Raw genomic sequence first — 21,012 nt, 5'->3', positions numbered from 1 at the left:
TACAGCTTTTTACGCTCGCGAGTATTCAAGTAACTTTAACCTGGTAAATAGAATTTCGTTGTTTAACAGATATAGAACAAAAATATAATAGGAAATTATGTAGTTCGGAATTTTACTTCAAACAATTCTGCTGGCTGAAGAAATTGTCGATCAAGCAATTCTTTGAAATCGTTCTAATTTTATTATTTATATTTTTTTGTGTTACTAAATAAAACACACAAATAAGGCTGAGTTTCCACTGAGCGCGTCACGCGTCGCGTCATCTAAGTTAACCAATCAAAACATCCCATTTTATTACATTATTTGTGACGGTATCAAAATGGGATGATTTGATTGGTTTAACTCGTGATGACGCGACGCGTGACGCGCTCAGTGGAAACTCAGCCTTTACGAACTTCGATTGAAAACGTCATATTATTGCCAACCTAACCTCATCTAATTTTGCGACAGTGGCGCTAGCTAGCAATCCCAGCATTCCCAGCATAGCCAGTGCAGCATTTTTGTTTCTTGGAGGTTATAATTCTCACACGTATCTGGAAAAAAAATATTTGTTTCCCAATAATTGTCGCAGGACATAACGAGAGTGACGTCTGAGTTACGCAACGAAGCTACGCAACTTCGTTGCTCGTTAGCGGATAACGAGCGAGAGACGACATGGTGTTGTGAGACACGGAAAACGCCGGGGATCACAGACATGGGATTGTATATATTGAATTAACTCTGCAACATCTGTATGGATGAGGACACGCCGAAGCCGTTTTTCGCTGCGAGAATGGAGGCATTTATATTGCTGGCGACAATGCTCTGTCGCAAAAAGGAATCCATATAGTGCCAAGTAAGTGCAAACGTAAGATAAATGTACCAATACCGGGATGTATGTACACTTAAGACCTATGTCTGTACACTTTTATCACTTTAGTTTTTAAATAAGTATAACGCGAATTATAAAGGCTGCGGTCTAAATACTTGACGCTACAAATGCTTTGGAACGTTCTTCTTCTTCTTTCTTCATTGAAAGAAAAGAGAAGAGGAATGCTTCGAAGCAGTTGTAGTGTCAAGTGAACCGCAGCTAAAATCAAAGATAAAAGTATAATACAAGAAAAATATCTTTATCTTTGATTCTTTGATTTTAATTCGCGTTATAACTTATTCAAGGACTATAGATTTTATCATTGCTGTCGCCCTGTGTAAGTGACTATAAATGATGGTCTAGCGTGAAACGTACGAGAATATGAGAATGATTCTTTTTCAGGGCGTCAGATGAGAGGAATCCGATGGAATCCGGACTGCTATGTTTTACACCCTGATTTATACATCCAACGGTAAAACAATGTCGAACATGCTGATGCAGCAATTTGTCCAGCGACTCAAGTCGAGAAATGAGGAGGCACGTAACAAGGCAGCACGTGATCTGTGCCTGTACGTCAAGAGGGAACTGCGGGAGGCGTCGCAGGAAGAGATCACGGCTTTCATGGATGAATTCAATCATCACATATTCGAAATGGTATCCGCCTCTGACATCAACGAGAAGAAAGGCGGTATATTAGCCATAGTTTGCCTTATAGGGGCAGATGTAGGTAATTTTAATACGCGGACGGTACGATTTGCTAACTATCTTAGAAATTTGATACCTTCCAACGATGTGGGTGTCATGCAATTAGCTGCGAAGACTGTCGGGAAGCTGGCGCTAGTCTCCGGTACTTATACAGCCGAATACGTTGAATTCGAGGTGAAACGTGCCTTCGAGTGGCTTGGCGCGGATAGACACGAGGGCAGGAAACACGCCGCCGTGCTCGTCTTGAGAGAACTCGCTGTCTCCGTGCCAACGTATTTTTTCCAACAAGTTACGCCATTTTTCGAGTTGATATTCAACGCTATACACGATCCTAAACCCGCTGTACGGGAAGGCGCGGTGGAAGCTTTGAGAGCGGCCTTGGTAGTCACCGCTCAGAGGGAAACTGTCAAGCAGATGCACAAGTCGCAATGGTACAAACAGTGCTACGACGAGGTAATAGATGGATTCGCGGAGGTTCACACGAAGGAGAAGGGCATTAACAGAGACGACAGGATACACGGCTCGCTATTAGTGCTAAACGAGCTGCTGAGATGCAGTAACGTCCAATGGGAAAGGAACTATGAGGCTCTAATGGAAAGACTGAACGGTTCTACGCAAAATGAAAACGACATACTTTCCTTGATGCCGCGTTTGAAGACGACGATAGGATCCAAATGGGCCGTGTCCGGCCAGAACGCCACCGCGTCTCAACACACGTTGTATCCGGCGCACGAGTCGACCGTTTGCAGATGCTTGATGCAGGAGAGACTGGACGAAATTTACAATGACGTTATGAATCAAAAGATATCTAGGAATCCGCATATTCAGCACGCCCTCATGATGTTATTGCCGAGGCTCGCCGCATTTAATAAAGAAAAGTTCATAAAGGATCATTTGAAGGAGTCCCTGGCGTACCTTTTGCTGATCCTGCGCAGTCGCGAGAAAGATCGTTACGCCGCTTTCACGTCGATCGGCTTTATAGCCGTGGCGGTGGAAGACGCGATAAATCCGTATCTGCCGAAGATCATGGAGATGATCAAAAGTTTGCTACCGTCTAAGGAAACCCCGAGCAAGAAGCGTACCCCTCTCGAGCCCGCGGTGTTCGTTTGCATCACTTTGCTCAGTCACGCGGTCAAGCAGGTCATAGCTTCCGATGTCAGGGACTTGCTGGAGCCCATGTTTCAAACTGGATTAAGCCCAATATTGACCACAGCGCTCAGAGAACTGGCGCACAGCATTCCGTCTCTCCAGGTGGACATATCTCAGGGTCTCTTGCGAATGCTGTCGCAAGTTTTGATGCAGAAGCCGTTGAGACATCCCGGCGCGCCGTGGACCGCGACTAGTCCTAACTCCGCGGCGGACGACGTCTCGTCGACGGTACTCGCACTGAAAACGCTGGGCACCTTTAACTTTGACAATAATCCGCTGTTACAGTTCGTCAAGAGATGCGCGGACCACTTTTTAACGTCGGAACAGGCAGAGGTCCGATTGGAAGCTGTGAAGACGTGCTCGAGATTATTGAGATTAACACTGAATCAGTCTGGCCCCACGGTAACCACTACCGTCTCGACTGTTCTAGGTAAATTGCTGGTGGTGGGAATAACTGATACAGATCCCGACGTTCGTCTATGGGTGTTGGCGTCGTTGGATGACTCCTTTGACGTCCAGTTGGCGCAAGCGGAGAATTTGTCCGCGTTGTTTATCGCCATGAACGACGAGATGTTCGAAATAAGAGAACTGGCAGTTCGTACCGTCGGACGACTCAGCACCTTGAATCCCGCTTACGTTATGCCATCGTTGAGGAAGACTCTGGTGCAATTTCTTACGGAATTGGAGCATTCGGGAATGGGTCGTAACAAGGAGCAAGCCGCTCGAATGTTGGATCACTTGGTCGTGACCGCGCCGAGACTCGTTCGACCATACATGGAGCCGATCCTGAAGGTTCTTGTCCCGAAGTTGAAGGAATCCGATCCGAATCCTGGCGTGGTGCTGGCCGTTCTGCGCGCGATCGGTGATCTGGCGGAGGTCAACGGTGCCGAGATGCAGCAGTGGATGTCGGAGCTGTCGTCGATATTGCTGGAAATGTTGATGGACGCCAGTTCGCCCGAGAAAAGAGGAGTAGCTTTGTGGGTGTTCGGCCAGTTGGTCGGTAGTACAGGGCACGTGGTCAAACCGTACCTGCAATATCCGTCTCTGCTGGACGTTCTCATTAATTTCCTCAAAACCGAGCAACAGCCGATCATCAGGCGAGAGGCGATCAGAGTGCTCGGGCAGTTGGGTGCGTTAGATCCCTACAAGCACAAGATGAATCTTGGACAAATCGACTGCCAGTTAGACACGCTCACCTCGATGGCGGACACCAAGAGTGATGTGGAGAACACCCAGGACTTGACAACCAGTGAGATGCTGGTGAACATGTCGCCGTCCACACTGGAGGAATTTTATCCAGCGATCGCCATCACGACGCTTATGCGAATTATTCGCGAGCCGACCTTGTCCCAGCATCACACCATGGTGGTGCAAGCGGTAACCTTCATATTCAAGAGCCTCGGGATAAAGTGCGTGCCGTACATCTCTCAGGTGATGCCGAGTTTCTTGAACGTCGTGCACACGGCGGACATGAATTTCCGTGAGTTTTTGTTCCAACAGCTGGCCGTTCTCATCGCTATCGTGAAGCAACACATCCGCAACTACCTGGACGACATATTTACCTTGATCAAAGAATTCTGGACTGTGAATAGCCCGTTGCAGAGCACGTTGATACTTTTAGTAGAGCAGATCGCGATGGCCCTGGGCGCGGAGTTCAAGATCTACCTGCCGCAGCTGATGCCGCCGATACTGAGAGTCCTGACGCACGACAGTAGCAAGGATCGCGCGGTGACGGTAAAGCTGCTTCTGGCTCTACAGACATTTGGGAACAATCTGGACAATTATCTCCATCTCGTGCTTCCGCCGATCGTGAAGCTGTTCTACGCGAACGATTGCCCGATAGCCGTGAACAAAGTCGCTCTCGAGACGGTCGATCTCCTCGCGGACACGCTGGATTTTATGGATTTTGCATCGCGAATCGTTCACACTCTGGTACGTACGTTGGACCAGTGCCCGGAACTGAGGGGCACGGCCATGGACACGCTCTGCGCTGTCGTGATGCAGCTGGGCAAGAAGTATCAGATTTTCATTGTGTTAGTTCAGAAAGTTATGACGAAACACAAGATAGTCAATTCACGATACGACGTTCTAGTGGATAAGATACTCACGGACTCGACCGCGGCAGATGGCGAGGATTTCCTGCTGATGAGGATGCGACACTCGCGCAACAAGAATCGCGAGCTCTCCTTAACGCCGTCGGAAACGACGACGATCAAGAAGCTGAATGTGTCGGCCTCGAACTTGCAGAAGGCGTGGACGGCGACGCGACGAGTGTCCAAGGACGACTGGCTCGAGTGGCTACGGTGCTTCTCGATCGGTCTGCTCAAGGAATCCCCGTCTCCGGCTTTGAGATCCTGCTGGGCGCTGGCGCAAACTTACGCTGTGTTACCACGCGATCTGTTCAACGCGGCCTTCGTTTCGTGTTGGACTGAACTCCTCGAGCACCACCGGTTGGAACTGATACAGACTCTGCATCAAGCATTGATGGTACCTGACCTGCCTCCCGAGGTGACGCAGACCATTTTGAATTTGGCAGAATTCATGGAGCATTGTGACAAAGGCCCCTTGCCGTTGGACAATAAGATTCTCGGTGACACAGCGATGCATTGTCGCGCGTATGCAAAGGCGTTGCACTACAAGGAGGACGAGTTCCACAAGAGTAGAAACAGTAGCGTGTTTGAGTCCCTAATTTCCATTAATAACAAACTTCAACAGAAAGAGGCGGCCGAGGGCTTGCTGGAATATGTGATGAATCACAACCAGCAGGATCTCAAGGTTCAAATACGCTGGTACGAGAAGCTTCACAACTGGGACAAGGCGTTGCAGCTGTACCAGGAACGTCTGGAGAGCGATTCTGCGGACGTGGAATCTACCTTGGGGCAGATGCGTTGTCTAGAGGCTCTCGGCGAGTGGGGCCAATTGCACGAGGTCGCTACAAAGCAATGGACAAATCAGAGCGACGATAACAAGCAGAGAATGTCGAGAATGGCAGCGGCCGCGGCGTGGGGCTTGGGTCAGTGGGAAAGCATGCAAAAGTACGTTTCGCTGATACCCAAGGATACTCAAGACGGAGCGTTTTACAGAGCCGTACTGGCGATCCACGACGAACAGTACAACGTCGCGCATCAGTTCATCGATACCGCTAGGGATCTGTTGGACACCGAACTGACTGCCATGGCTGGCGAGAGTTACCAGCGGGCGTACAACGCCATGGTGGAGGTGCAGAAGTTGGCGGAATTAGAGGAGGTGATTCAGTTTAAGCTGGTGCCCGAACGTAGAGCGGCCATAAAGGCCATGTGGTGGGAAAGGCTTCAAGGTGGGCAGAAGATCGTAGAGGACTGGCAGAAGATCATACAGGTGCACACACTGGTAGTCTCGCCGCACGACGACATGTACACGTGGCTTAAATATGCCAGTCTCTGTCGGAAGAGCGGCAGTTTGATGCTGTGTCACAAGACGCTGGTGATGCTGATGGGCACGGATCCATCCTCAACTCCGGATCAGCCGCTACCGACTACTCATCCCCAGGTGACCTTTGCTTATTGCAAGCACTTGTGGGTCGCCAATAAACGCGAGGAGGCTTATAGTCAGCTGCAGCGATTCGTGCAAACCTATTTGCAGCCGACAACAGCAGCAGTAATAAATCAAGAAGACGAGAAACAGCACGAGAGCAAAAAGAGATTGCTCGCCAGATGCTACCTCAAGCTTGGCGAGTGGCTGGAGTCTTTACAGGGTATAAATGAGCATTCTATTCCTGCGGTACTATCTTACTACGCCGCGGCGACGGAGCACGATCCCACGTGGTACAAAGCTTGGCACGCCTTCGCCTACACCAATTACGAGACCGTATTGTTTTACAAGCATCAGCAAGGTAGTGAATCTGCGCCCGCGGAGACTGCACCGGGCAACGGAACGCGCAATAATCTCTCCAGCTCGCAATATATATCTCAATTTACTGTCCCAGCTGTGGAGGGATTTTTCAGATCCATCAACTTGTCGGATGGCAACTCCCTGCAAGACACTCTCCGCTTGCTCACGCTCTGGTTCGATTACGGCCAGTGGCCGGAGGTGTACGACGCTGTTGTCGAAGGCATAAGATTAATAGAGATAAACACTTGGCTGCAAGTGATTCCGCAACTTATAGCCAGAATCGACACTCCCAGGGCACTGGTCGGTCGGTGCATACATCATCTTCTCATAGATATAGGAAAGACGCATCCTCAGGCTTTGGTTTATCCATTAACAGTAGCTTCGAAGAGCGCTAGTCACGCGAGAAAGACCGCGGCTAACAAAATCCTGAAGAGCATGTGTGAGCACAGTCCGACGTTGGTCCAGCAGGCCATTATGGCGAGCGACGAGCTCATCAGGGTCGCGATCTTGTGGCACGAATTGTGGCACGAGGGCTTGGAAGAGGCCAGTAGATTATACTTTGGAGAGAGGAACGTTAGAGGCATGTTTGACACGCTGGAGCCCTTACACGCCATGCTCGAAAGAGGGCCGCAAACTCTAAAAGAAACCTCCTTCAATCAAGCTTATGGAAGGGATTTAATGGAAGCGCAGGAATGGTGTCACAGATATAAAGCATCTCGAAATGTAAGAGATTTGAATCAAGCTTGGGATTTGTATTATCACGTGTTCCGGAGGATATCCCGACAGTTGCCGCAACTGACCAGCTTGGAACTGCAATACGTTAGCCCAAAATTGCTCATCTGTAGAGACTTGGAGTTGGCTGTGCCGGGAAGCTACAGTCCTGGCCATCCTATCGTGAGAATAGCAAGTATTCATAGCTCCATGCAGGTGATAACTAGCAAACAGAGGCCAAGAAAGTTGTGTATTAAAGGTCAGCTACTATTTGGAAGTAAATTAAAACATTTTGATTAAGCGAAATATATGAATAACATAAATTTACTTTAACGTGTATTTTGCAGGTAGCAACGGTAAGGATTATATGTTTTTATTGAAAGGTCACGAGGATCTAAGACAAGATGAAAGGGTAATGCAGTTGTTCGGTTTAGTGAACACTCTTTTGTTACACGATCCGGATACCTTCCGAAGAAACCTCACTATTCAAGTAAGAATTTGGTTTATAATATATTATAATATAATTATTAGAGAAACATGTGACTTATGCTGTGATTCTTTAGAGATACGCTGTGATTCCATTGTCTACAAACAGTGGTCTCATCGGTTGGGTACCACATTGTGACACGCTTCATACGCTTATTAGAGACTACAGAGAAAAGAAGAAGATATTACTGAATATCGAACACAGAATAATGTTACGAGTGAGTGGGCTTTATAAATTTTTAAGGACTAGTTTTTCTAGCATACATTGCACGACATGACATATTTTATGTTCTCACGTCTATTGCATATCCATATTGAAATATAGATTTCTAAAACGGGTTATTCATGTCGTGTATTCCTTCTCTCAATCTTTTCACTCAACCTCATAAAACTGAGGCATATGGAAAGGTCGGAATCACACCTGGGACTCGATTATAAATTGATTGCTTTCATATGGAGCAACAGACATGCGTTACTTTCTAATATCTATATTATTATTTTTTTTTAGATGGCACCTGACTATGATCATCTAATGCTTATGCAAAAAGTTGAAGTGTTTGAGCATGCGCTTGAGCATACTCATGGCGACGACTTAGCGCGACTATTGTGGCTAAAGTCACCGTCGAGCGAAGTATGGTTCGATCGTAGGACAAATTACACACGCTCTCTGGCTGTGATGTCAATGGTGGGATACATACTCGGTCTAGGTGATCGTCATCCGTCTAACTTGATGCTGGACCGTCTCAGTGGTAAGATATTGCACATCGACTTCGGAGATTGCTTTGAGGTGGCGATGACGCGCGAGAAGTTCCCGGAGAAGATACCGTTCCGTCTGACGCGGATGTTGATCAACGCAATGGAGGTGACTGGAATCGAAGGAACGTATAGAAGGACCTGCGAGTCTGTGATGTCCGTGTTGCATCGAAACAAGGACAGTCTAATGGCAGTTCTGGAAGCGTTCGTTTACGATCCGCTCCTCAATTGGAGATTGATGGACAATGCGGTGCCTAAGGGCAAACGATCGGATGCTCAGGGCATGAGCGCCAGCAGCAGTCAGGAACACGGCGATATGCTCGATTCTCTTACCGCCACATTATCAAAGAAGGGTGTGCCGTGTAGCATCGAAAATGGAGGTAAAGGTAATTACATCTTTAAATCAATTTTCACTTAACATCGTCACGTAACTTGCAACATTATTGCTTCTAAGTCTATATTAATATTTAGTGTTGGGTTGTATGACGCAACATATCACATTTATTATTAATGACATGTATAAAGATATTAATAAAAATTGATCAAACTTAACAAAAAATTATATATATATATATATATAAATCATTTATGATAAATACTTTTTTTACCATGACATCTACAGCCTTCGCTTTTGCAATTTTTGTAGCTGATAATAATCAACCGGAAGCGCTGAATAAGAAAGCTTTGACGATCATAACGAGAGTCAGAGACAAGTTAACAGGACGCGACTTTTCGCACGAGGAAACTCTCAGCGTCCGACAACAAGTCGATCTATTGATTCAGCAGGCTACAAATAACGAAAACCTTTGCCAATGTTATATTGGATGGTATGTAATAATTTATAATTTATAAAGTTTCAGGAACATCAGTTATTTATTTTTATCATTTACAACATATGCATCTTTTTTCATATTATATAAACATATTATACATACATATTATATAAACTTACTTAGAGTTTATTCTGATTTTACAAGAGACAATTGTATATAAATTATATAAAAACGTGGAGACGTCGATCTCATTGCTGCATATTATTACAGGTGCCCGTTTTGGTAAACGAGAGACCGAATCTTCTCGTCAAAGGTGAAGTCCCATAAGCAACGAGATTTATAAAGCTCACTCATTCGTAATATTATCCCGTGTTCGATATTCAATGATATCTTTTTCTTTTCTCTGTAGTTTCTATTAATCGTGTATTTTTGCATTTATAACTTTGCGAAATCATTATGTTTGCAATTTCACGATAATCTTACAAGATGTATACATATAACATGTTATTGTATTATTTGTATATACATATAATATGTTATTGTGTTATTTGTATATAATGGAGCAACAAGTCACAGCGAGCAAGATGTATGCTGGCGTATCGCGTACATTAAAAATGTTTAGTTAATAATCAACGATAATGTCTCGTATATAAAATCATGTTTTTTTTTCTTTTCGGAGAAACAAGATTGCAGCAAGAATATACTTTCGTTCCAGTGTTATTGTGATCACTTTAAACAACTAATCTATATCCACATGTATCACGTCATTGTAAATAATACGATACGATCGATCTCAATTTCATGAAAATAAAGACTCGTGTTAATACGCCGAATCATACATGTAACAAGATTTACAATGTTCAGGTCTGGATGAATATTCTAATTAAGTACATAGAAAAAGTTCACCGCTTTTCGTTGTAGCCTCCGTATTGTTCGAGCGTCGCCGACGGATAAATTACGAAGTCTCCGTATCGTTCGTGCGAAACGGCGAGAGCGGCAACAGTTCGTTCACCTTAGTCCGTAGAACTTTCTTCATGTCGGTTCTCGACAGGTAGATGGGTATGTTGTCGCCGAACTCGGACATGAACTGCCTGCACACCCCGCACGGCGTGGTGAACGTGGTGCTCTCCTGGTCGGCCACCACAGCCAACGCCGTAAACTTTTGCTTGCCCTCGGACACGGCCCGCGCGATCGCCGTGGTCTCGGCGCACACGCCCGCCGGGAAGGATGCGTTCTCCACGTTGCAGCCCCGCGAGATGCTGCCGTCGGCGCATCGCACTGCGGCGCCGACCTTGAATTTGCTGTACGGCGAATACGAGTTCTCGCGCACCGTCGCGCTCTCCCTTATCAGCTCCTGAATATCCGCGTCTGCAAAACGGTACATCCCGTCAGCCGGCATCAGCTTATTGTAACATGTAAGAAATTCGCAGCCAACGGGGAAATATACACGCGTATATATCATGTAATTAAAAATAATTTGTATAAAAATTTAAGCATAAAGTGTAACTTTGTTAATGTATATATAAATATAATTTTATTTAAATACACGGATAATGATAGTGATAAGAAATAAGAAACGTTTATCAATTTGCCAGAGATACATTACATCATATTTATACACGTATCATATATATGATACAAAAGATATCATATTTACATGTATGTATGTATATACCGCGAGACAAAATTAACCATATATAACACATCATGTATAACAATATTTAATTTAATTTTTTTAATTAGTTTAGTTTTGTTACTCTTTCTTCGAACTGTTTTCAAATTTCACCCTCAATACAATTTCAGCCAATACATTGCAATTACAATTAATGATTCCGCGCTACGTGTTTCGTTCGATCCGATTGGTCGCAACTATTGCGCGCGAAATTTCGCAGAGTTCGATACGACCATGCGCGCGAAATCTCGTAGAGTTCGATACAACCAATGATGTAACTTATCGAAAGAACCAACGTTTCGCGCGCATTCTGAAAACAATTGTTTCAAATGTAAGAAAAACACACACAATCGGCGATTTTCAATTCATTAAAAATGCATTGTATTACGAATATTTATAACTTCGTAGCTTGAATGATTGCAAAAATAATTGTGACGATATGACACGCGATGTAGAGATGTATCTTCATGCAACGATATCTGAACGTAACACAAAAGATCTTCGTGTTTGCGAAACGTAATCAAAATTCCGCATCAAGTTAACAATAAGATAAGAATCGTATGCAATTAGATAATATTATCGCGCACAGTTATGACCACAAATCATACTCGTCGTTCAGTTGACACAGTTTGAGAAGACAAGGCACGATCTCGTTATCAAATATTTATTAGCAAACTTATCATCGTGCAAAACTTATCATTAGGGACTCGCAATAATAATTTCTCAAAATAAAACTAATGATTTTTAGATTTCTAGCGAAAACATTATCAAGAATCAGAGAAAATGTAGTTTTAAAAAGTAAAATATCTTTAAGCTATTTCATTTTGCGATGTCTTTCGAATTTAAGGCCCTGAAGCTTGTAAAAGTCTCATTACGCAGTTTCGCGTTATTCGATATAATTATTAATAGCATGGAATTATCCTGTCTCCTTCGTTAATTTACATATAATTTACATGTCATATCAAATCGACGCAAACAGTTATTACGCAAGTTACGATCGAGGACATTAATGATATTCGATCTTATAATTATAATATCATATAAATAAAAAGATATCACGCTTTATAAACACTGCACAGAGATTCGATTTTAGTCTCGAAATTCAAACTTGTTATTTAACATGTCCGATTCTACCGCCAACAGCGAGTTGTTTGAACAAGGTGAGATGGTGAGCGCATTTACTAAAAAGTATATTCATCTATTCTTTATTTAAAAATTGTATTTATTATTCTTATAAAAAATTGTATATCATGTATAATCTTCGGCTGGTTTTTCAGACTATTAACAGAAATTGGCATTCAACGCGTCGGGATGTAATGTTCCCCGAGAGCGCGCGCGCGCGCGCGCGATGAAAGCATATGGAAGCAACAGAAAGCGAGGATCGATATCGATCGGGACGACGAGAAGCGCACTTTGCTGCGGAAGCGAGGATTTACCAAGCGACGCGAAATCGATTATTTCCCAGATGCCCATCTCGCCGGGGTGCCGCTCGTAATGAAGGTTGCCGCAGGAGATGCAATCAAGGTTGCGGTATATAGGAGACGCAAATGAGACTGTTTTCGCTCCGACGCCCTCGACAATCACCCGACGACTGCGTCTCGCGAGTCGCGACGACAACGATATAACAAACAACCTGGCCACCGACGGCGACGTGCGTCAATCGCTCGTAGACGGCTGCTGATTCAGCCGAATAACCGCACCGTCTAACCTAACCTCGCGGTCTCGCGCCGCGGTTACTACGGTTCGAACCCTTTCAAATCGAGACAGGCCGATCGACGCGAGAACGCGAGACGCGACGAGAGTGATTTTCACGTTTGCTGTACGTCGTTTCGCTGTTTCTTGTCGGGCCGGTGTCCGCCGACGCGTCGCACATCTCGGTGCGTGCCAAGCAATTTTCACGCCGCGGAGCAAGGAATGCAGAACTGATTTTTCCACTTAGGCCTTTGGTAGCACAAATGTGTGTCGTAGAACATGTATATATGTGCGTATGTATACACGGGGTCATTGATGCCCTAACGCGTGAATTTAGGCGTTTATCGGGACAATGTGGTAAACACATGTATATTATACGTAAAGCTCCTATATACACATGCAAATTTACGCGTGCGTAGAAAAATGTAACGCGTGAAGTTGGCGTTTAATTGTCAGAGTTGGAAAACGCGCGAAGGTGCCAGAGGGATAGCGCCTGTATTTCTTTAATGTTATTAAATTATCAAATGTATTGGCGTTTCATATTATATCTCGATATGATTCGGTAAGTAACATCGCTAGCACAAACACGACATTCATGCCATTGATCATGCCTCTTACTTGTTAATACCGTCGGTCGCGCGTTTAAAAAAAATATCGCGCGCGAATCGATAATCGAACATCTATCGACGTGCGTGCGGGAAAATTCAATTCGCCATGGGGCAATGAAAACTGATGAAAACAAAGTTAGACAAGTTGCTATAAAACTTATTACCGAATATCACAGATTTATTATATTATACTTTTAATTACACGTGAAATTCGACTTCGAAGTTTCTCGCGCGAATTGTAGATCGCTGAAAATGGAGGATTTATCGCCCATCGTTGACCTATTTGCATCGTCCGTAGAAGTCGCGGACTACCGTCGCGGCATGTAGGTCGTTCAGAACGGATTTATATCCCCCGCACACAACGCGGGCTTGTCACGCGTCAAATTATTCGACCCTTGTCCTGAATTATAGATCGTCTAAAATGGGCTTAGGTTACTCCCACCGACACACGACGGCGTAAGAGAGAGAGAAGGACGGAAGGAGAACGATGCAAGAGGGGGGAGAACGAGCGAGAGAAGGAGAGGTGAGGACGGAGAGACGGAGACGGAGGGAGCTAGGGAAGCGCGTGTCGACGCGTTGGTTGCTCAGCTGTTTTGAAGAGTCGACGACGCAGCGAGCGGACTGCCCGTGACTCGGCGCGAGACCACTGCATCCACGTCCAAACGCCAAAACAGATGTGGAGTGACTGTCCAGATCTCTGACATTGACGTATCTCGGCCACGAGTGTCGTGTCGTCGCGCGAGCACGCGTTCGAGCCCGCACCCTCTCCTCCCCCGCCCCCCTCTGATTTACGCGGAACGCGTGGAGGCGCGACGGCGAAGAAGAGGCGCGTAGTCGAGCGCAGCGGGCCGAGGCCGCGTATAGCAGCCAAGCCGAGCCGAGTTCGAGGACCAAGGGAGACCAGAGCGAGCGGATAAAGAGCGATCGCCATGAGCGAGCTGAGCCAGGAAGAGGTGGGTGAAGGAAAGCGTGTGGCGTGTGCCCCCCTCCCCTCTCCTCTCTCCATCCTTGTCGCCTGTATCCTCCTCGAGGTTCCTTTTTGCCTAACACTCCTGATATTCCTTGCTTCTTTTACTTCTGTCCTCCTACGCGGGGTATTTTACCTCGTTTCCCCTCGTGTGGGTGCAGACTCCCCCGATTTGTTGACAAACGAGGCCCACGCTCGTTTCCGCGGCACTTTTTCACGTCTTTCGGGGTCATCTTCTCCGTCCACTTTCTCTTTCTTTCCCAATAAATCTCGAATTTATATGTATATTTTTTTATTTCGAGTCGCGAGGGACAGGTCCATTGTTCGCGTTCGATCTCGAGGCGTAACTTTTCCCCGAAGTCGGGTTTTTCCTCGTTAGATTTTCTTTGTCGATCGTAAAACGAGGCAGTCCACGTGTTGGCAAAAAAATTTATACAATGGACGTTATGCAAATCAACCTTGTGATTTGATGAAGAAAAAATTTGCCATGGTATTTGTCACCGTGTTAGTCCTGATGTTTTAACGATCCGAATGCTTTGCAGGAACAATGTTGGCTGCTTGATAATTCCTCTAGTTTTTGTAATCGTGATAATAAAGCTCTTTCTTTCGTCTGCTTTGTTTCTAGCCAGATTATAGCCACAGTAATTTATGCAAGTGATAAAATTGTGGTCTCTTAACGAGTGCATGACTTTCCATTTTATTCTCCGAGATTCATATCTCTAAATAGTAGTGCAGTATCAAAGAAATGAGACTTTTGTATTGTCACGTTGTTTAAAATATATGACATGGACCATAGCTTTTGTTCTCTTTGTTGTCGCGAGGTATTCCAAATCGACGGATAAAAATAGCTCATGAGTAATACGTAACAAAGACATTTCAATCTGCTTTAAGCATCCCTTGACAGAATCCTAAAGAGAGCTCGGAGTCTCATTGCTTCCTTTGTTTCACTTTTGCTCTAGATGAGGAGAAGGCGGTTAGCCCGTTTAGAAGGCTTAAACAATAGTAATGCAGCTGCCAGTTCGTCTAATGCCATTGCTCCAACTTCCCCCAGCACAATGGAGCCATCAAAGGCGTTTGCAGGATCAATATCTCCGTCTATTCAACAACAATTACAGCATGCCGAGGTACCGATGGAAGTAGAGGAAAACAACGATAAACAATGTAATATTACTGAAATGGATAATTCAGGAATTGAAAGCATGGAGGTTGACGAATCGGATAGGAAAGACTCAATATCAAGATCACGTGTAAGTAGTTTTATAATGCAAAGAAAAAGAAATAATACACGTGCATGTAATGTTAATAATAATAAAAACCAGAAAGAAAATAGAAAGAATCTATTTTCTTTTTCGAGTACGATGGAAATGATCTATTCATTGTTTTTCATCTGCTTTTATTTTTGCTGCATTTTAGACGACGAGTTCTAGCACAGAGGTTACAACAGATCACATATATGTTGTCATATCACGTGTTTTGCGTATATCGTGGAAAAGTCCCGCGGAAGGAACTATATTCTTACCGCAAACAGCAGCGTACACGCTAGAGCAAAGACAGCTGAATTTTAGTGAAATTGTCAACCAGGCCTTGATGGAGGTTTTGTGTATGTTCTCGAAAACGGAGGACCCCTTGAAGGATATCACGGTAGATATGTCGTCCGATCGACAGGACAGTCCAAATAACCAAGCGAGTCCTTTGCTAAGTCCTGTTGTGGCTCTTCCGCCTTACCAATTACCGACTATGCCATTGCCCATAGGCAGCAAGTCGTCGCAACCAAAAAGTTTAACTTACTTGTTAGACTGTTATTCGAGAGTCGCAATTGAGGAGAGAAATCACCCGAAGGTATTTATAATATATCTAGTTTTTAAACCAGATGAAGTTTCATTAAACCAATTAATTTTCTCGACTGACGCTTATGCTTATATATGTTTTGTAGCGATCCAGCATACCGCCTCTTTCCGACGTATTGACGATTTTGAAAACGCAATGTGTTCAGTACTCCAGCCTCGTTCTGCAAGGATTGGTTGGCATTTTTCAAGCTTCAGTTATCCCTATGTGCACCACGTATCTTCTCTATCCGATATTGTCGCAAAGCTTACCTCGAGGCTATCTTCACGAACTCGTGGCCAGGACACACACGAATCCAAGCACGTTCAATAAAATATTCACCCCGGTCTTGCAAGGCTTGTATCTCTCGATGCAACAGGCAAGCTTGGTCGGCAATACACACAGAAGACCGATCGAGGCGCTAGAAGAACTGATAGAGATTCGCTGCGGACCAAGCGGCAACATACGTCCAATATGCCGTCTGATTACGAATCAAGTGCAATTCTTGCCCGATATTATGACGTCAGCCGCCGGCAGAGAACTCACGAGGACCTCGTTTTTAGGGCCGTTTCTCTCGATATCGGTATTTGCTGAGGAACAACCGAAGGTAGCGGAGAAGTTCTTCAGTGGTAGTTCCCTCACGGACAAATCGGTGAATTTAACCTTGCAGCAAGAATTGGAAAGTACTAGAACATCGTTGCACAAGATGTTTCACGCGATACTTGCGAACAGCAACTGCCGCGATGCTACTTTAACGTACTTAGCCGCATTGCTACGTCATAATGAGAAACGCGCGCAAATACAGACCGAGGAATTCTCTCTGGCCGGTGATGGATTTATGTTGAATCTACTGTCGGTCTTGCAAATGCTCTCTGTGAAAATCAAACTGGACACCGTAGACCCTCTGTATCCATTTCATCCCTCCAGCTTCGTCGAAATAAAGAACGACACAAGACTGAAACTTACTTCGCAGGAAGTCGCGGAATGGCAGAAGCATCTAGAAAAGACGCATAAGTGGGCGGAATCGAAGTTTCCGACTCAATGCTGGTTCTTGACGTTGCATTGCCATCACATCGCACTCTTACCGGCGTTGCAAAAGTATCAGAGAAAATTACGGGCGTTACGCGACTTACAGAAGATGCTCGACGAACTGCAAGCCACGGAACCTCAGTGGAAGGATAGCCCCTTCGCGGAACATAACAAAGACTTAATTAAGCAATGGAAGCAGCAGTTGAAGCGATTAGGTAAATCCAAATTGTGCGCGGATGCGGGTCTGATAGATCCCGTCTTTTTAAGAAGATGCTTACACTTTTATATATCTGTGGCCGAGGTTTTGTTGAGTCTTCTGACACAGACCGCCCCGGGGGACCCTCTCCCCAAACTTCCGCTTCCTCAGGAAGTTACATGCAGGTTTACCGCACTACCAGAATGGTACGTGGAGGATATAGCGGAATTCTTGTTGTTTACGCTCCAGTAAGTTCTTGTTATATGGTTAAGTCTTATAATTACACATGACACATTATTAATATTTATAATTCCGTACTTGGTTGTAGGTTTTGTCCCGGAGTAGTGGCAAATAATATGGATAATTCGCTTATCACGTGGTTACTGGTCGTCGTGTGTACGCCGCATTGTATACGAAATCCGTATCTAATCGCAAAAATCATCGAGGTCCTGTTTGTGATAAATCCTAGTGTTCAGGTAAGCTTGTGAGGAAAATCGAAATTATACCCTATAATCCCTATATTACTATATCGACAACTGTCCCGCACAGGGAAGAACGGAGACTCTCCACGATAAAGTCATGGCACATCCTGTATCCAAGACACTTCTGGCGTCGTACCTCATGAAATTTTACACCGACGTTGAAACGACCGGCTCCAGTTCAGAGTTTTACGACAAGTTTTCAATACGTTATCACATAAGCCTGATCTTGAAGTCGATGTGGGACAGTCCGGTACATCGAGCATCTATCGTCAATGAGAGCAATAACGGCAAGCAATTCGTCAAGTTCGTCAACATGTTGATGAACGACACCACCTTTCTACTCGACGAGAGCTTGGAATCTTTGAAGCGCATACACGAGGTGCAGGAACTCATGTCAGATACTAATGCGTGGAGTGCGCTAACCCAGGAGCAACAGCAGTCGAGGACGAGGCAGCTGGCAGCGGACGAGAGACAGGCCAGGTCCTATCTTACACTAGCCAAGGAAACAGTTGCCATGTTTCACTATCTGACGGTCGACATTAAGGAGCCCTTCCTCCGACCGGAATTAGTCGGGCGATTGTGTGCCATGCTAAATTTCAATTTGCAACAGTTGTGCGGACCTAAGTGCAAAAATCTGAGAGTGAGAAAACCACAGAAGTACGGGTGGCAACCAAGGACGTTACTCAGCCAATTGGTTGATATATATTTACATCTTGACTGTGATAATTTCGCGGCCGCCTTAGCCAGTGACGAAGTTAGTGTCCTCCCACTCATCATTTATACATTTTCTATTACATATCTATATAAAATTTTGCTTTCTTTTGTAGCGCTCGTTCTGTAAGGAATTATTCACTGACGCTGCGAGCAGGCTAGAAAGGTCTGCGATTAAAACTACCACGGAAATCGAGAGATTCATAGCGCTCGCGGAGCGTGCGGCGATAATCGCGAGAGATAATCGCGCACGTGACGCAGATTACGGCGATGCTCCTGAGGAATTTCGAGATCCGTTGATGGATACTCTTATGGAGGATCCAGTCAAACTACCATCCGGTATTGTTATGGACAAGGCAGTTATCATTAGACATTTACTCAATAGTGCCACAGATCCTTTCAGTCGGCAGCCACTTAGCGAAGACATGCTAACACCAAGTAAGTGCACCATTCACATTTTTTTTGTTCGATAAGATCCAATTTTTCTTAGCCCAAATTCATCCAATGAATAACAGCAGCGTTTCCTAGCAATGCATTTTTACATAGAGTGTACTCCAGAAGTATTTGATGCACGACATAATTGTATAGTTTTTGATTTTAAATATTTTTCACATTAAATTTTATTAACATTTCAATAATTTATTTTTTTTAATCTTACATTATTCTAACTTTAAAACAGGTACCGCCGAACATTTTATTTTCATATCAATTACATATAATTTTATAAAAATTTATAAGAATTTTATAGATTATGCAATAAATTGATAATTATTATTGATATTGCAGTGCTCGACTTGAAAGAAAGGATATCTGTGTGGAAGCAACAAAAGAAAAAATCGACGAATATATAAACGGTGCTAATGTGACGAGAATTCTGCAAGTAAATAGGAGTAAAAAGAAAGACAGAGCGTTTAACATCCAACATAGAGAAAGAGATTAGCATAATCCAACATAATTGTCAATATTGCACGATACATTCTGCCAGACAAATACATCAATCCAGTGCAGTTGATGAACATAGTGCAATGATCTCGCTGTTGTGCAACAATTGCGCTCAATAAATTTACAGTTTTTATACAATAAAACATTAATACAGACTGCAGCTAGCGAACTGCCAATATATTGCTCCAAACATACTTTAGAAAGTTGTAAATAATTGCTGGCTACATGTCAGTTTCCAAAATTACATTATTCATAAATAAGCTATATTACTTTTTACGTCTTTCGATGTACGTGGCAGCGGGTAAGTTTCAAACATATCCCGCGAAAATATAGTGTTAAATAGTATAAAGCTAGTAATATAAATGACTACTCCATATTACTTCCACGAACTCTCGACATTTAAAAATAAAATGACATTGACATGAAATCTATGCAAAATTTTCCATTCAATGATTTCAGCGGTACTGTTGAAGCATGAGATTGTGATATATTATTTATCAATCCTCGACCCTGTCACACAATACAAAGGTACCGGGAATACGATAGGCAATGAAAATAACCCTATTTCAATTTATAATAAAACTGCAAAACTGTAATTGGTCAGGTACAGGCAATGGAGAGTAGAAATCCAACACGTCGGAAATTCTGTTCTTATTGCCTATTTCATATTCCATTGCGTTGAGTACAGTTTTTGGTAAGTTGAAATGTGGTTATTTCTGGTTGCCTGGCTTATTCCCTGTTCATATTGCCTGTACCTTTGTATTATTTGTGATAGGCTTCAGAATGACAGTTAAAAATATTATAATCATTTATAAATAATAGTCAAACTCGTGGATTATTTTATATTACGCTAAAGCAGCTAAAGATATAAAAATACATCTCGATCATCTATACATACGATAATTCAGATATCATTTTGTGGCTTTATTTTGTAAAGATAAAATTGTACATGGTTTTTAATAGATAAATGCTACATCAAGTCCACATTAGGTTGAAACATATTTTGAGTTACACGCTTTGCTTTTAATATGAATTTCATTTTACTTTGGATATAATGTAGTAAAACTCGAGCATTTTCATTATTTCTGTGACCTAGCTATTTTATCATCATAACTTATACATATGTGCACAAAGATATTTCTACTTGGTAATATTTATTAACGGAGTAATGCATATATGTATATGTGTGTGGTTATGTGAGTATATACATACATTTATATTTTCTCCATCAAATTGTTTCTTTATATATCATTCATTGATCATTATTTCATTTGCGTATTTTGTGCAATAGATTTAAAAAAAATATATATATATATATATATATTATATATAGAAAACATTCCAAAGAAATTATAATACTTAAAGAACATAATGTTTCAATTGTGCTGCATTAAATATTAAACTTTTTTTACTGATCAAAGATTTAAAACGCATCTCAACTCACAACTCAACTCAATTCAAAATTCTACCTTTTTGGAAGTAAAAGTTGCATTTATCCAGTGTCACATTTATTTTGATGATTATAATGTTTTGTTTTAATAATACCACACACACACACACACACACACACACACACACACACACACACACAC

At 43.5% G+C, this 21,012-nt stretch overlaps 3 protein-coding genes across 5 annotated transcripts; 2 read left to right on the top strand and 1 right to left on the bottom strand.

Annotated features, from left to right (window-relative positions):
- Window positions 1–494: 494 nt before the first annotated feature.
- On the top strand, window positions 495–10,130 carry LOC112464520 (serine/threonine-protein kinase mTOR). 2 transcript variants are annotated; one of them, XM_025031550.1, is made up of 7 exons: window positions 495–835; window positions 1,253–7,544; window positions 7,633–7,775; window positions 7,849–7,989; window positions 8,280–8,904; window positions 9,171–9,351; window positions 9,568–10,130. In XM_025031550.1, the coding sequence occupies exons 2-7, from the start codon at window positions 1,292–1,294 to the stop codon at window positions 9,581–9,583; spliced, it is 7,359 nt and encodes a 2,452-aa protein (XP_024887318.1). In that variant the 5' UTR covers window positions 495–835; window positions 1,253–1,291; the 3' UTR covers window positions 9,584–10,130. The 2 variants fall into 2 exon arrangements, with proteins under 2 accessions (XP_024887318.1, XP_024887317.1); XM_025031549.1 differs by having other exon boundaries at window positions 8,280–8,910.
- Window positions 10,131–10,164: 34 nt separating this feature from the next.
- LOC112464524 (cytidine deaminase-like) lies at window positions 10,165–13,150 on the bottom strand. Of its 2 annotated transcripts, none has more exons than XM_025031554.1 (2): window positions 12,382–13,150; window positions 10,165–10,665 (listed from the first exon to the last, which is right to left on the bottom strand). In XM_025031554.1, exons 1-2 carry the CDS (start codon window positions 12,440–12,442, stop codon window positions 10,253–10,255), a joined length of 474 nt encoding a protein of 157 aa, XP_024887322.1. In that variant the 5' UTR covers window positions 12,443–13,150; the 3' UTR covers window positions 10,165–10,252. The 2 variants fall into 2 exon arrangements, with proteins under 2 accessions (XP_024887322.1, XP_024887323.1); XM_025031555.1 differs by having other exon boundaries at window positions 12,406–13,082.
- A 548-nt stretch (window positions 13,151–13,698) lies between these two features.
- On the top strand, window positions 13,699–19,847 carry LOC112464521 (ubiquitin conjugation factor E4 B). The gene is made up of 8 exons (XM_025031551.1): window positions 13,699–14,222; window positions 15,196–15,483; window positions 15,650–16,075; window positions 16,170–17,533; window positions 17,614–17,761; window positions 17,835–18,521; window positions 18,595–18,916; window positions 19,265–19,847. Exons 1-8 carry the CDS (start codon window positions 14,199–14,201, stop codon window positions 19,327–19,329), a joined length of 3,324 nt encoding a protein of 1,107 aa, XP_024887319.1. The 5' UTR covers window positions 13,699–14,198; the 3' UTR covers window positions 19,330–19,847.
- Window positions 19,848–21,012: the final 1,165 nt, after the last annotated feature.

Source organism: Temnothorax curvispinosus, unplaced genomic scaffold (assembly GCF_003070985.1).
Source record: "Temnothorax curvispinosus isolate PA1 unplaced genomic scaffold, ASM307098v1 QBEX01014279.1, whole genome shotgun sequence".
In the NCBI taxonomy this organism is placed as follows: domain Eukaryota; kingdom Metazoa; phylum Arthropoda; class Insecta; order Hymenoptera; family Formicidae; genus Temnothorax; species Temnothorax curvispinosus.
The sequence above is the reverse complement of the archived record's forward strand: the minus strand, read 5'-3'. Positions and strand labels throughout refer to the sequence as shown.

Bases quoted from the DNA above. Each gene is read 5' to 3' on its own strand.
- LOC112464520 (XM_025031549.1), top strand. From the start codon at position 1,292: ATGTTTTACACCCTGATTTATACATCCAACGGTAAAACAATGTCGAAC. The intron at 7,545-7,632 runs GTCAGCTACTAT...TGTATTTTGCAG, and splicing joins AAGAAAGTTGTGTATTAAAG to GTAGCAACGGTAAGGATTAT. The intron at 7,990-8,279 runs GTGAGTGGGCTT...ATTTTTTTTTAG, and splicing joins AACACAGAATAATGTTACGA to ATGGCACCTGACTATGATCA.
- LOC112464524 (XM_025031554.1), bottom strand. From the start codon at position 12,442: ATGGGCATCTGGGAAATAATCGATTTCGCGTCGCTTGGTAAATCCTCG. The intron at 10,666-12,381 runs GTGCGCTTCTCG...ACCGTTTTGCAG, and splicing joins ATCCTCGCTTCCGCAGCAAA to ACGCGGATATTCAGGAGCTG.
- LOC112464521 (XM_025031551.1), top strand. From the start codon at position 14,199: ATGAGCGAGCTGAGCCAGGAAGAG. The intron at 15,484-15,649 runs GTAAGTAGTTTT...GCTGCATTTTAG, and splicing joins ACTCAATATCAAGATCACGT to ACGACGAGTTCTAGCACAGA. The intron at 17,762-17,834 runs GTAAGCTTGTGA...TGTCCCGCACAG, and splicing joins TGATAAATCCTAGTGTTCAG to GGAAGAACGGAGACTCTCCA.